This window comes from Dama dama, chromosome 1, assembly GCF_033118175.1.
Source record: "Dama dama isolate Ldn47 chromosome 1, ASM3311817v1, whole genome shotgun sequence".
Taxonomy (NCBI): domain Eukaryota; kingdom Metazoa; phylum Chordata; class Mammalia; order Artiodactyla; family Cervidae; genus Dama; species Dama dama.
Window position 1 is genome coordinate 79,314,217 of NC_083681.1, and position 13,575 is coordinate 79,327,791.

The 13,575-nt window shown below is 41.8% G+C and overlaps 1 protein-coding gene and 1 pseudogene across 1 annotated transcript; both read right to left on the bottom strand.

Moving 5' to 3' along the window:
* Positions 1-4,173: 4,173 nt before the first annotated feature.
* Positions 4,174-5,034, bottom strand: LOC133056303 (olfactory receptor 4C3-like). Its single transcript, XM_061141467.1, has one exon. It carries the CDS (start codon positions 5,032-5,034, stop codon positions 4,174-4,176), a length of 861 nt encoding a protein of 286 aa, XP_060997450.1.
* A 6,118-nt stretch (positions 5,035-11,152) lies between these two features.
* Positions 11,153-12,070, bottom strand: LOC133056312 (olfactory receptor 4C45-like; annotated as a pseudogene).
* Positions 12,071-13,575: the final 1,505 nt, after the last annotated feature.

The window sequence follows — 13,575 nt, forward strand, 5'->3', positions numbered from 1 at the left end:
TTTAATAGCTTGTTCAATAAACTTCCCAGAGGAGGACACTCAAGGTCTATTACTTTCACAACTTCCCAGATCACTGAGCATGGCGTTAGAATTCAGATGATCAATCCTGTGGATCATGTCTGCCCTCTGCTCACTGGCCACATGAATAAAGATGGCTTAATTGGGCAGACTTCCATTTAAGCTAAATGACTCATGAGAGTTATGTTACAGTCCCACCTGAAATTCTTCAATGGATTCCCATTGCCCTTGGAATAAAGTTGCAATCTGCAACCTGGTGATTGCCAGCAGACTACCAGCACCGGCCTTCCTCCCAGAACCCTCTCCCACCTTGTGCCACTCCCTCCCTTAGCTTCAGGCCCAGGCAGCCAAAGCAGGCACAAGGGAAGAATGTCTGACCTCAAATAACACCCAAAACTAAGTCTCCATACCTCCCCCAGGGAACCAAAGCATCAGGACATGACTGGAACTTGAATGCCAGAATCCTTTTAGAAGCGAAGGGTTCTCCGTCCTAGAAGATCCCATGTTGAAGCTTCAACCATATCTTATCCTAAAAGGACAGGTTCCAAAGCCCACTAATTGAAACCTGCTCCACCAACATTTCTGCCAACTAATACATCCTCCACAACTCATAATGTCTGACCGAACCCCAGATCAAAGACACAGATTTGAGCCCTTCCCATGTCTCCTTGCCAGTTGGCCTCAAAACACTCTTCTCAAAAGCTGCTGCCATAGTATTGGTTTCTACATGCTTCAAGCAGCGAGCCCTTTGCTTGGTAAAGATTTCAAGAAAGCCTCTCTGTTAATTCAAGGCCTCCTTGTGATATGCTGCTACTGCTGCTGCTAAGTCGCTTCTGTCATGTCCGACTCTGTGCGACCCCATACACAGCAGCCCACCAGGCTCCGCCATCCATGGGATTCTCCAGGCAAGAACACTGGAGTGGGTTGCCATTTCCAGTGAAAAGTGAAAGTGAAGTCGCTCATTCGTGTCCGACTCTTAGCGACCCCATGGACTGTAGCCTACCAGACTCCTCCGTCCATGGGATTTTCCAGGCAAGAGTACTGGAGTGGGGTGTCCTTGTGATATACTCTGTAGTAATTACTAGAGGTATATTTTTACATCTATCTGTGTGATTCCTTAGTCTTCCACTGTAACTTGCAATATCCGTAAGAGTAGAGACTGCCTGACATTATAGAGACACTCAATGAAGACATGAAAAAGGAAGGGAGGGAGGGAGGGAGCTGGAGGGGAGAAAGGAAAGAAGGAAAGAAGGAATTTGTCAACTACAAATTGGCACTTGACAGCTACTCTGCAAGGAATAAATCAAGTGCTGCTGACATTCAATACCCTCTGAAAGGAATTAAGAGTGGAGAACAGGAATGAGGTACTCTGTGCTCTTGGAAAAACTGGCAGGAAAAGTCTTCAGATAGTTAGATATTTTCAGGAGGAGATTTTATGAGCCCAGTTATTACATCTGTTCATATCCAGAAAAGCACTAAACTCATTAATGGTGAATTTGCTCCTCATGACTAGCAGCAAACCTCTGCCACAATGTGTGCATGGCTGCAGGTCCCCTCTTCACTAAAATCATATATGACACTTACCTCATCCCCTAACAAGACACTGAAATGTTTTCAGAGATAAAAGAAAACTGAAAGTCAGGCAGCAGTTGCTCTTTGGAGCAGTTTCTCAGAGCTATCAGAAATGCTGTCTCCCTGGCTGAAGTCCTCATTTTACCCCAACAAAACTTAACTCACAGCTCTCATGTTGCACCTTTCTTTCAGTCTACAGGAGGAAGGGAGGGAGGGAGGGAGGAGGCAGGAAGAAAAAGCTGTGTGTAAGTGTTGCTGTTGTTCAGCAGAATCGAGAAATGGATTTGAGATTTGGGGATAACATAGCATGAATTCAACCTGGGAAAAGTTCACTTTCCCTATGGCTTTTCTCTGACACTCTATTTCCTAGAAAGCCTCCCTCCTTTCGATAAAATCAGGTAGTAAAAAAATTGCTTACATATTCAGTCCGGCATTAGATAAGGGTGAATGATTGGATTAGAAGTCAGGAACCTCAGTCCAAATTTCAGCTCCTCAGTACCCTACCATGAAATTAGCCATGGCTCTCACACATTGCCTCGATCCTTAAAATAGGTGAGTGTATAATATTATCTGGCCTATTTGCATCAATGCATTTTTGGACAGACAAATAAAGTAAGGTAAATAGAATGCTTTCATAAGCCAGGAACACTCATTCAAATGCTGGTTGTTATTATTAATGTAATGAGGGTTCCTCCCATCCTGGACCATCAAAATGAAGAGCAATTTCAAGGTCAAACAGATTCACAGGATAGAAAGACACTGAACCATCTTAATGGTGAAGAGGGCACACTTCCTTCGATGAGAGGATTATGAATCACAAGTGAGACCATGATTTCTCCTATCACAACAGGTAACACCTGGGAGCCACCTTCCACTTCTGACTTTACTCAGTCCCCTGGAACCAGCAGCCAGATCTCAAGCCAGAGGAATAGTGAGCCATGGGCTCCAGTTTCCCAACTTCCAATTAACCATGTGAGTGCACAACTCTTTAGTGGAAACCATGCCAAATCTATCACTTGTTGCTTACACAATATATTGTAAAGGATTTTCTTGACTATTGTGAGGCTGACACGGCTAACACCATGACAGGCAGCCTAGATTAGGAGTAGGCCTGGTTTTCCGGGGTAACATAATTATCAGGCCACCTGGAGCCAGCCAATCAACATGTGCCTAGCAAGAAAAAGGGAACCTATCAGGGGAAAGCTGAAAGCCCACAAGGATTGGGCCAATAAAAATTGCCTTGCAACTGTGTAACCAATCCGCTTGCGCCAACTACCCGATTGTACCCAATAAATGCCCGAGAGATCTGGGGCTCGGGGCCTTTTCACCCTCACACCCTTGGTGAGGGCTGGAGGCCCTGGCTCGAGTCAATAATAAATTCCCCTATTGCAAGTTGCATTGTCTCAAGGAGTCTTCTTTCCTGATCGGGGATCCGGACTACGGGCAGAACAATAGGAGTCCACACTTCTAAAGGGTGCAGCTTGGGATGGATATGGTCAGCGTTTCATTCCTCTCATTCCAGGAAAGGAATGAAATGAACATGGGTGCATGTTTTAAACTTCAGAACACTAGGATCCCTTAGAGTTTGAAAGAGAAAGAGTCAGTAAATATATAAGGAAATGTCACTTTCCATCATTTGTTGAAAAATAAGCCCTTCTGTTCTAAATGAAGTATGCATTTCAAACTTTAAATAGATACAGAAAAGTGAAAGAAAGCAGCCTCTTTATGGAAGGTTACAGAAGGTTGAAGTAGAAATAGCAATAAATTTAGGGGGCCATATGTGCCATAAATTGGATTAAAAACTTTACATAGATTGTTTAATTTAATTCTTATGATAATTCTTCGGGCATGTTAATTTTATGTCTGTTTTCAAGACAAGCACCAGAGGCTTATAAAGATTATGTCACTTGCTCTAGTTTGTGCCGTGAAGAAGTATGGGAAATGAGACTCAAACTCAGGTGGGTCTGTCTCCAGAACTGAGATCTCACCCTCTGCTGTACTGTAGTAACTGTACTGCTGATGCTGTAAATGGTGATGAGAAGGAAGAGAAGCCAGACTTGCATGCACACAGACTACTACATATGGCTGTGAGTGAAGTTATTTGCTTTAAGGGTTTTGCCTCTCATTTCTATAACTCAATTGATTATCACACAAACTCCAATGATGTCAGCATAGATTGCCATTTAAAGATTGGTAAGACGGATCAAAAATAACTGATTCTGAGTTTTGTTTCAGGCAGTTCAAAGCTAGATTATTTTAATGAATCAATTAACCACATCAATAGATATGGTTTCTTCATTTCTAAAACAGGAATAATAATCATTCATGCCATATGCATTTCATATAGTTGTTTTATTATCAAATTAGGCAATTCATATGAAGGTCTAAGTAAATCATAAAGTCTGTGAAGATGAAAGAATGGATAAGATGGATTAAGATGTATATGGCAATAAGGAACAGGTTTTGGTTTGTTCCTCTTTCCAAAGTAAAGTCACTTTATTTCCTACTTTCCAACTTATTGGCTACATTTAAGATCTTACTGCGTGAAGAACTTTGTCAAGGCATTCTTTACCTCTTCATTTCTCAGAGCGTAATGAGCGGATTCAACATAGGAGTCAGGATACCCTGAAACACTGCCATGTTTTTGTCTATAGACAAAGTAGATGATGGACGCATGTAGGTAAACATACAGGGCACGAAGAACAAGGCAACAGCTGTGAAGTGGGCCGGGCAGGTGGAGAGGGCTCTGCGCCTCCCCTCTGCACTGTGGGACCTCAAGGAGTGCAGGATGATGAGGTAGGAGGCAGCCAGCAGGAGGAAGTTCAGCAGGCAGATCACACCGCTGTTGGCCACCACCAGCAGGCCGATGACAGAGGTGTCGGTGCAGGCAAGTTCCAGCAAGGGGTACAAGTCACAGACAAAGTGATTGATCACGTGAGGCCTGCAGAAGGGCAACTGCAGGGCCAGCAGGAGCTGAGCCAGGGAATGCAGGAAGCCCCCCAGCCAAGCCAGCCCCACCAGCAGGGCACAGAGATGCCGGGTCATGACGGCCGTGTAGTGCAGGGGCTTACAGATGGCCACGTAGTGGTCATAGGCCATCACTGTGAGCAGGATGATCTCAGCACCTTCAAAAACATGAGCTCCAGAGAGCTGAGCCATGCAGCCCTCATAGGAGATGGCTCTCCCCTCCTGCAAGGAGTCAGCTATGAGTCTAGGGGCCGTAGAAGAAGAATAACAGGTATCAGTAAAGGACAGGTTGGCCAGGAAAAAATACACAGGGGAAACCAGGGTGGGCCTAAAGGTGATGGTGATCACGATGAGAATATTGCCACAAGCTGTGATCCCATATGTGGTCAAAAAGGCCACAAAGAGAACTCTTTGTGCTTCTGGGTTCTGTGAGAGTCCCAGCTTGAAAAATTCTGTGACATTGTATGGTATTTCCATAGAGTCCAAGGACATTGAGGATGCAAGTCCAGTATTGCCTATAAAGTCAAGAGAGAAACAAAATGTTACAAGATTTCCTTTGACCAAACCCACTTCTCTTTACCCATCTTAACCCTTTCTGTTCCAAAATTTGTGTACCAGTTCATCCTGTTAACTACAAAATGTAAGCATGTCTGTTAACTTTAGCATCACTGGGTAATAGATACCTAAGTTATTATATGAAAATAATTATTTAATTATCTAGAATTTATTTTATTAAGTGGAACATTTGGTGGACATCGATTTTCCAACTTGACCAGAGAACATCTCTGACAGTTTTCAGCAGGGTTCCACATAGATACAACGGCTCTCAAGAAACCCATGAATACTTAGGATCTTCTGAAATCTCTGCATGCATAGTTCATACCCTCTGAAGTAACTCTTTCTTCTTTGCAGTGAGGTTTGCTACATTTTCTGTTGTGCTTCCAATAGTAACAGAAATTGATGCAAAGCAAACTGAAGTAGAGTAGGGAGACGCCCCAGTTCTCTGTTTCTCCGCTTGTTCATTTACTCCCACTTCTGCCTCTGCTGTGGGCAGTATCATGTGTAAGTTAAATTACTCTTCCCCCTTGCTCCACACATTATATGCGTGTCTGGGCTTTACTTTCTCTGGACCTGGCGAAATCCTTCTAGTTAAAGCCTTCCAGTCCTCCTACAGTCTACAGGGATGAGTCAAAGTTAAAAAAAAAGCGACCAGCAGTGAAAGATTCTATGATAATCCACCTATTCACTACATAAAGGAAGCTACAGGAGGAGGGAGAAGAGATACTCTGTCTTAACCAATGTCTTTGTAAATTATAATCTCATCTGACAAAATATTCCTACTCATGTTTATTCTCCTAATTATATTAAGGAAATGTCTGTGCTAGTCTAAGTTTTGATTAAACAAAAACTGTCACTCATCCTACCCACCAACCATCTATTATTTTCCTGGAAACATAAATCTTCTTAAAGTAACTAAATCTCCCAACTTGCTGAGGATTTGATGCTCAGTATGATATGAATGAAAGGAAAATCACTGAGTGTCAGAGGAAGAGACGCACAAATCTAAGAAATGCTGGAGAGAAGATTCTTGTGTTGATCAGGAAGCTGCACACTATCTTTCTAAGCCTGGTTACAAAGGCAAATACAGTTTCTGCAGGAAACACATCTGACTGCGACCTTTTCAGAGGACAACATTATGGCCAAGAGTGTATGGCCACCTGTGTAACAGTCTTTGCAAGCACTGTCCTAAGTGCTTTAAATATATAAGCTCATTTATATATTATATAAGCTCATAACATCCCCATAAGATAGATTATTATTTTTCTCCTCATTTCTTCAGAGGAAGAAAGTGAGAGGCACATTTAGAAACTTACAGAAGCATACTCAGCTAACAAGTTGCAGAGTTAAGACTTGCACCCAGGCAGTTCTGCTATAGAACTGTGGGCTTCACCGTAGTATCCTGACACATAAACTCACTTAAGTTTGAATATTTCCAGTACCATTTATTTTCCGTGTAATCATGGACAGTTTCTCAAAGCCTCAATGTTCTTATCTATAAAATGAAAATAAGAGTAGCTACGCCCTGAGTCTGCAAAGAGCGGTCAATGAAAACAGTGCATGTAAGTGTTTGTACAGAGCCTGGATATGATAACCACTCCAGCAATGGTATCGCTGAGGTCACCGTCATCAATGCCATGGACAACAACTTACATTTACTGGATCTGAGGGCACAAGTATGTCATCAGCTGTTTTGTCTTCGTTTTTGTTTTTTACATCCTAAGATCGTGAAATGGTGGGCCTGGGCGAGTTATTAAAGGGTCACCTAGACCAGCTCCAAGCATATCAACGCAAATATCACTGTTTCATGTGCTTAAACTCCTGCATGAGATTAAAGTTGCTTTTCTCATTTAGGCAGATCTCAGACTGGGGAAGTACTTACTGTTGATTGCAGGAATGCATCTGAGCTGAAAGTTTCTTAGACTAGTATTAGGAGAAAACCCCAACGGGCATCATGCATTCATAAGCAGCTGAGAATTTGTTCCATTGTCCATTTCCCTCTTATTTCCTGAAAAACCCTACGGCATTTAAAACCATCCTTTCCAGTTGGCTCTGTTTTAAAGGTAGTGATTTAAGACTCAGAAAGATGCACTGCAGACTGTCCGAAGTTGAACTGATGGTTCGTGGTGGAGGTGCAGCTGGAATCCAGGTCACTCGACACTCCAGGCTCTGTGCTTTCCAACGTCACCACCCGCTTCCAATATCTACTTTCTCTATCATTGACAAGCCATGCTGTGGCTCACGTTAGGGAGAAAAGCCTCGAAACGAAATAGCTGGCTTGTCGTCTCTGCTTTCTACTAACAATGCTCTCAACATGGTCTCAGAAACTCTTTCTCTTGCCACTGAAAAAGGTGACTTATAAGGTGGGCGTGATAACACGGTGATTATCACTGCTAGGTTTCTCTGAAGACTAATGCTCTCCCCGCAGCATCACTTGCTGAAACAGTTCTGGGGCTTGGTTTTGCCTTATTCACAGGTTAGAACGCAATGTGGTGCCATCGTTAATTAGTCCCTTTGAATGCAGTTTTGGTCTCACAAGGAAGAGACTTTCACCTTACTTCCTAAAAGTGCCCAGTGTCCTTCTAGTGTCTAGAGAGAGTCCACAAGTTGTTAAGAGGAAAAGGGAGTTAGGATATTTCAGGAACAGATATTGGAGGGTTAGTGTCTTTAGAAAAATTGCTGACTGGACAGCAAGGACAAAAATAAATAGCATTTACTGATCATCTTCGAGTTCTAAGTGCAGGTCCTAGGCGCTTTCACATATAGTATCCTTTGTCGTTTCCTCCCTAAGTTGTGTCTGACTCTTTGCGACCCCACGGACTGTAATCCACAGGCTCCTCTGTCCATGGAATTCTCCAGGCAGGAATACTGGAGTGGTTTGCCAATTCCTTCTCTAGGGGATTTTCCCAACCCAGGGACCGAACCCAGGTCTCCTGCATTGCATGTGACTCCTTACCGCTGAGCCACCGGGGAGGCCATATATTACACAAAACAATGCTAAATAAATATCAACATTACTGTACTTACTGGGCTTTAATAAGAATTAAATAGCAAAAGAAAAGCTCTTTGCACAGAGTAAACACACAAATAAGAAAAACTGTCTTAATTATTTTTTTTACACTAGCATTGATTTTTTTGATGTTTACCCCCATCCTAAGGGTAGGTTCACCATCATGTTCAAATAAAGAAATAATTCAGACAGAGGTTTTCTCAGCTTGAGGCTTAAAGAAAGTCATAAATTAAGGTCAGAAACCTGTTGCCTCCCAAACCCATAGAATGAGTGCTCAGGTCAAGACTTTATTCACAGAAAGGGCTCAGTAAACAGCTGTTGTCGTCAGCGTTACCAGTATCGTCGTCACCCTCATCACCTTTTTTCCTACATCATCCTGTGACATTCCATGTTTCTTGGGAACTACAACTAGATGTTTAAAAGATAATTTTGAGTTTTTAAATACACAGTTGCTTATATATATATTGTTTTCAAAATAATTGCTCATTATGGCAAAATATCTATTGTTTAAAGCCTTTATAAATACAGCAAGAGCTAACCTGATAATAAAAGCTTAAGAACATTAGAAATGCAATGCTGGCATCACCTTATGTTCAAATTCCTGGTTGGGAACTCTCCTGAAAACAAGTTTCTGAAGTCTTCTCCATAAATCACAAACTCTGTGCAGAGATTGATCTCTTGGTCTCTCCAACTGAGCTCTCCCTTTTTCTCTTTCTTCCGGAGAATGGAAACAGGATAAAAGGATTCATTACCAGTGAGAGCTTCTGAAATAAGTGCTGCTCATGCTTCCCTGGTAGCTCAGCTGGTAAAGAATCTGCCTGCAATGCAGGAGACCCTGGTTTGATTCCTGGGTTGGAAAGACCCACTGGAGAATGGATAGGCTCCCCACTCTGGTATTCTTGGGCTTCCCTGGTGGTTCAGCCAATAAAGAAGCCACCTGAAATGTGGAACACATGGGTTTGATCGCTGGGTTGGGAAGATCCCCTGGAGGAGGGTACTGGCTACCCATTCCAGTATTCTGGCCTGGAGAATTCCATGAACTGTATAGTCCATGGGGTCGCAAAGAGTCAGACACGACTGAGTGACTTTCACTTTCAAACATCTCATAGTTGATCCCACCGACTCTCCCATTTGTCACTACAGAGATATTTAAGTGCAGTTTAATCCCAGAATAGGGAGTTGGTGAGGCACTCGCTCTCAACATTCAGAGAACTTTTTATTGGCTGAGATGACACATTTTGGAGTGAAGTGAGGCTGGGATGGACGTTTGGTCTCCCTGCCATCCTGGTTAGTGAATAACAGTAGCGGTGCTCTTGGGCTCCTCTGTTAGGAATCACTGTTCCCCGCATAGTTTATGCTCTTGTGGAATCTCTGAAAGTTGAAATGGAGTCTGAGCAATTTTTTTTTTTTCTCATTTATTTTTATTAGTTGGGGGCTAATTACTTTACAATATTGTAGTGGTTTTTGCCATCCATTGACATGAATCAGCCATGGATTTACATGCGTTCCCCATCCTGAATCCCCCTCCCACCTGCCTCCCCATCATCCCTCTGGGTCATCCCAGTGCACCAGCCCTGAGCACTTGTCTCATGCATCCAACCTGTGCTGGTGATCCAAGCAATTTTTGTTAATTTTTAGCTGACTCAGTTTTCCACTTGAAGTCATTTAACCTGCACAATTTAAGGAAGCATGTAATGTTATTTTCCTATTTGTTGTTGTTGCTTAGCTGAGATGTTGTGCCTGACTCTGTGCAGCCCCACGGACTGTAGCCCACCAACCGTCCGTGGGATTTCTCAGGCAAGAACACTGGAGTGAGTTGCCAAGTCCTCCTTCCCCAGGGGATCTTCCCAACCCAGGGATCGAACCTGTGTCTCCTGCTTGGCAGGCATTCTTTACTACTGAGCCACCTGGGAAATTCTATTTTTTTCTTATTAAAGATGAAAAAAATAGAGAAGTGAAACAATTTGCTAACATTTACTGAAATAATTAATGCTAGAGACAATAAGAGAAGTTAAGCCTATTTGGTCCAAAGCACTTAATCTCTGACTATTTTTGAATCTCTTAGAATTTCATCATGTACATGGTATGGATTCTTTACTCAAGCTCAGATTTGTGATTTTGTGCTGTTCCATGACAGCTCCATGACTTGTTCTTAAATCACTGGAAATTTCCTATAACCACTGTTTTGTCTTCAGAATCTTCTTTTCCTTTGTCTGTGTCTAAAACCAGACTTTAAAGTATAGATATTTTCTGCCTTAGCTCTATGGACTTTATCAATTATGTTTATTTTATGCCATCCAATTCTGTTTCTAATTCTTTTTGTAAACTCTTGTATACTACAGGGAATGAAGAAATGTAATTTTCAAAAAGTACTTTTGTGTGCAAATGTTATCTTTGTGGGATTGTGATAAGTAAAAATTTCTCTTTATTGCTGTGTTTATTTTATTTATAAACCTCTCAAACTTAGAAAGATCAGAAAAAGCATATAAATGTACTTTTTGAAAATTTATTTCCTACTGTTCTGTCCCTTTTTCATGCGTAGTTGTTTTCCCTCTTTTAAAATAAAACTTCACTCTAGCTATGGTGCTGGGTATAACGAGTGTTCAAGAATATTGCTGTTGATCTGTCTCATATCCACAGTCAGGGCAACACTATGACTTTTGTGGACCCTTGGTACTTTTATCCTCTTGGGTCTTCTCCTCCATCAAAATGTGAAAAATTATCTTTTCTGACTGCATTGCTATATAGATGACTATAATCTAAGCTGCACTTGGATTATATTAATTTCTTTCTTTCTGTTGTAAAAGAAATGAAAACACTTCATGGCCTCGTAAGACTATCGTGGGCTCTTGGCACTGTCTCTACTATGGCCTCTGAATACCAACCCTGGCTTACAATGTATGAGCCCCTAGAGATGACTGATCCAGACAGGAGAATCTTCCCAGTTCAATCAATTAAGAAGGGGAGAAAATTTCTGTAAAACATCACTAGATTTTTCTTTTTTTGCCTAAATACTTCACACAAGGTTTATTCATCACCAGTTTTCATTATTTGTCCCCAGAGCTTCTTCATGACATTTTTCACTTCTGCATTTCTCAGGGTGTAGATTAAAGGGTTCAGCATAGGAGTTACTATGGTGCAAAACACAGTCACAGCTTTGTCAGTGGGGAAGGCAGTCGTGGGTCTGAGGAAGAGGAATGAACAAGGAACAAAGAGTAAGACAACAACTGTGACGTGAGAGGCACCGGGGGACAGGGCTTCGCGACCCCTTCAGAGCTGTGGGTCCTCAGGGAGCGCAGGATGACAGCGTAGGAAGCCACCAGCACTGAGAAAGTCAGCAAACACAGTGACCCACTGTTGGCAGAAAGCAGGGACCCCAGAGTGTGCGTGTCCGTGCAGGCTAGCTCCAGGAGAGGTATTAAATCACACATGAAATGGTCAATGACATTGGGGCCACAGAATGGTAACTGAACCAGGAACCAAATCTGGATCCCTCCATGGAGAAAGCCTGAAGCCCCAGCCATTCCAGCCAGGGAAGCACACACAGGCCGACTCGTGACGGTCATGTGGTGCAGGGGCTTACCGATGGCTACACAGCAGTCGTAGGCCATGACAATCAACAAGACAATCGGCTCCAGCAAAGAAGTGCTCAGCAAAGACCTGAGTCATGCAGCCACTGAAGGATATGGTGTTCTTTCCAGAGATCAAGTCAAAGACCAACTTGGGTGCTATGGAGGAAGAGTAGAAGCCGTCTATCATGGACAAATAGGACAGAAAAATGTACATGGGAGAACCGAGGGCTGGGCTGGTGAAGATGGTGACTGAGATGAGCAGGTTACCTGCCAATGTGATCAAGTAGATGATTAAAAACACAGCAAATAAGAGTGTCTGCAGTCCTGGATTCTGGGTCAGGCCCAGGAGGATGAATTCTGTTACATTGCTCATCCTCTGCATCAATTCATCTTGAGTTGTTATTAGCACATGGTTGATCTGGAAAGATCACAGCATTTCTGAGTGACGGTATTTTAAATTTGATAGAAAATATTTCATCGTCTCTTTAGCCCAGGTCCCTGGGACAGTGGAGCTCCTCCTCTCACTTACCTCTGATATGTTACAACTAGCCGGAAAGAAGACTGGGAGGGGTTTGAATCTCTCCTGATTCATATAATTTAAATACATTGTGACAATACCTTACAAATACCACAATAAAAGCAAGATTTTTTTTAATGAATATTCACATGCAGTTAACTTCTAAATTTTCTTTTTAGCTCTGAATGTCTCACAGATAGCTTTCTTTTGCTCTGGGGGACAAATTTCATTGACAATTCTTTGTAAAATTATACTAATGCTTGTCTATTAGAATGAATCTTCATAGGTATATGGACACAATATTTTAAAAATTAACTTTGTATCAGACATGAAAAGTACCAATCAAACCTTACTCTATATCAGCTGTATTCTGTGACCCGTTATTCCTTTTTTTTCACATTAATGCACACGCACACACAGAGGCAGAGCTGCAGATGGAGTTTTTGTCCCTCAAAATGCAAATTCACTCAGCAGCCCCGGATGTTGTGTCTGGCTCAATAAGACAGTTATGCTCACTCTTTCCACATCTTTGAATGTGAACATGTAAGTGATGCAAAGTTCCCTGAAAAGTTCTCAATATTTCTGAAATGAACTTTCTGTGCAATTGTTCTTTCATCGCACATAGAATAATGCTCTGGGTTAGTTATATTACCCTACTCACATCTTGTTATGAAGTGATATAAGTCAAGAAGTTTTCCTGAGTTTCCTATTGACCAGACAAAAATGTTAGGACCACCTGAAATAATACAATTTCCCCTTTTGGAATAAGTTTTATCAATTAAGATGAACTTGAAATTTTCATTACTAATGTAAAAATATTGAATATATATATGAATGCATTCTTTTTCTTGGGGAGTGAGCCTGTATATAGGTTTTCAAGATAGACTACACATTGTTGAAACCAAGATCATAAGTTATTTTATTCATTATCTTTCTTTTTCTCTTCTTTCCCCAATCCTTGCCAAAACCATAACCACATATTTTTTCCTCAAAAATTTCTGGGCACAGAAGTCAGCATCATGATCTCTCAGGTTTCAATAAAGATGAGGTAAGATAGTTTAGAGTTTTCAGGAAAGTTTATGCCTGAGCTGTTTTTCTCTCTCCATGACTCCAATGATGGTGACTATGGCCAATCATTCTTCAAAGATTTAACTCACAAATCCTGACTTCAATGTGGTAGCATGGAAGCCATGAAAAGAGGAAAGAATTTTTAATAATTACAGAGATCTTCAGGATCAATCTACTTAGTGAGACATAAATGTTAATCCCAATCTTGTACAAGTGGCTTTAGTGGTTCTCAACATCATCTTGCCTGGGAACATTCCAGACAGTATTTCCTATTGACATTTTCAAGTCATTGT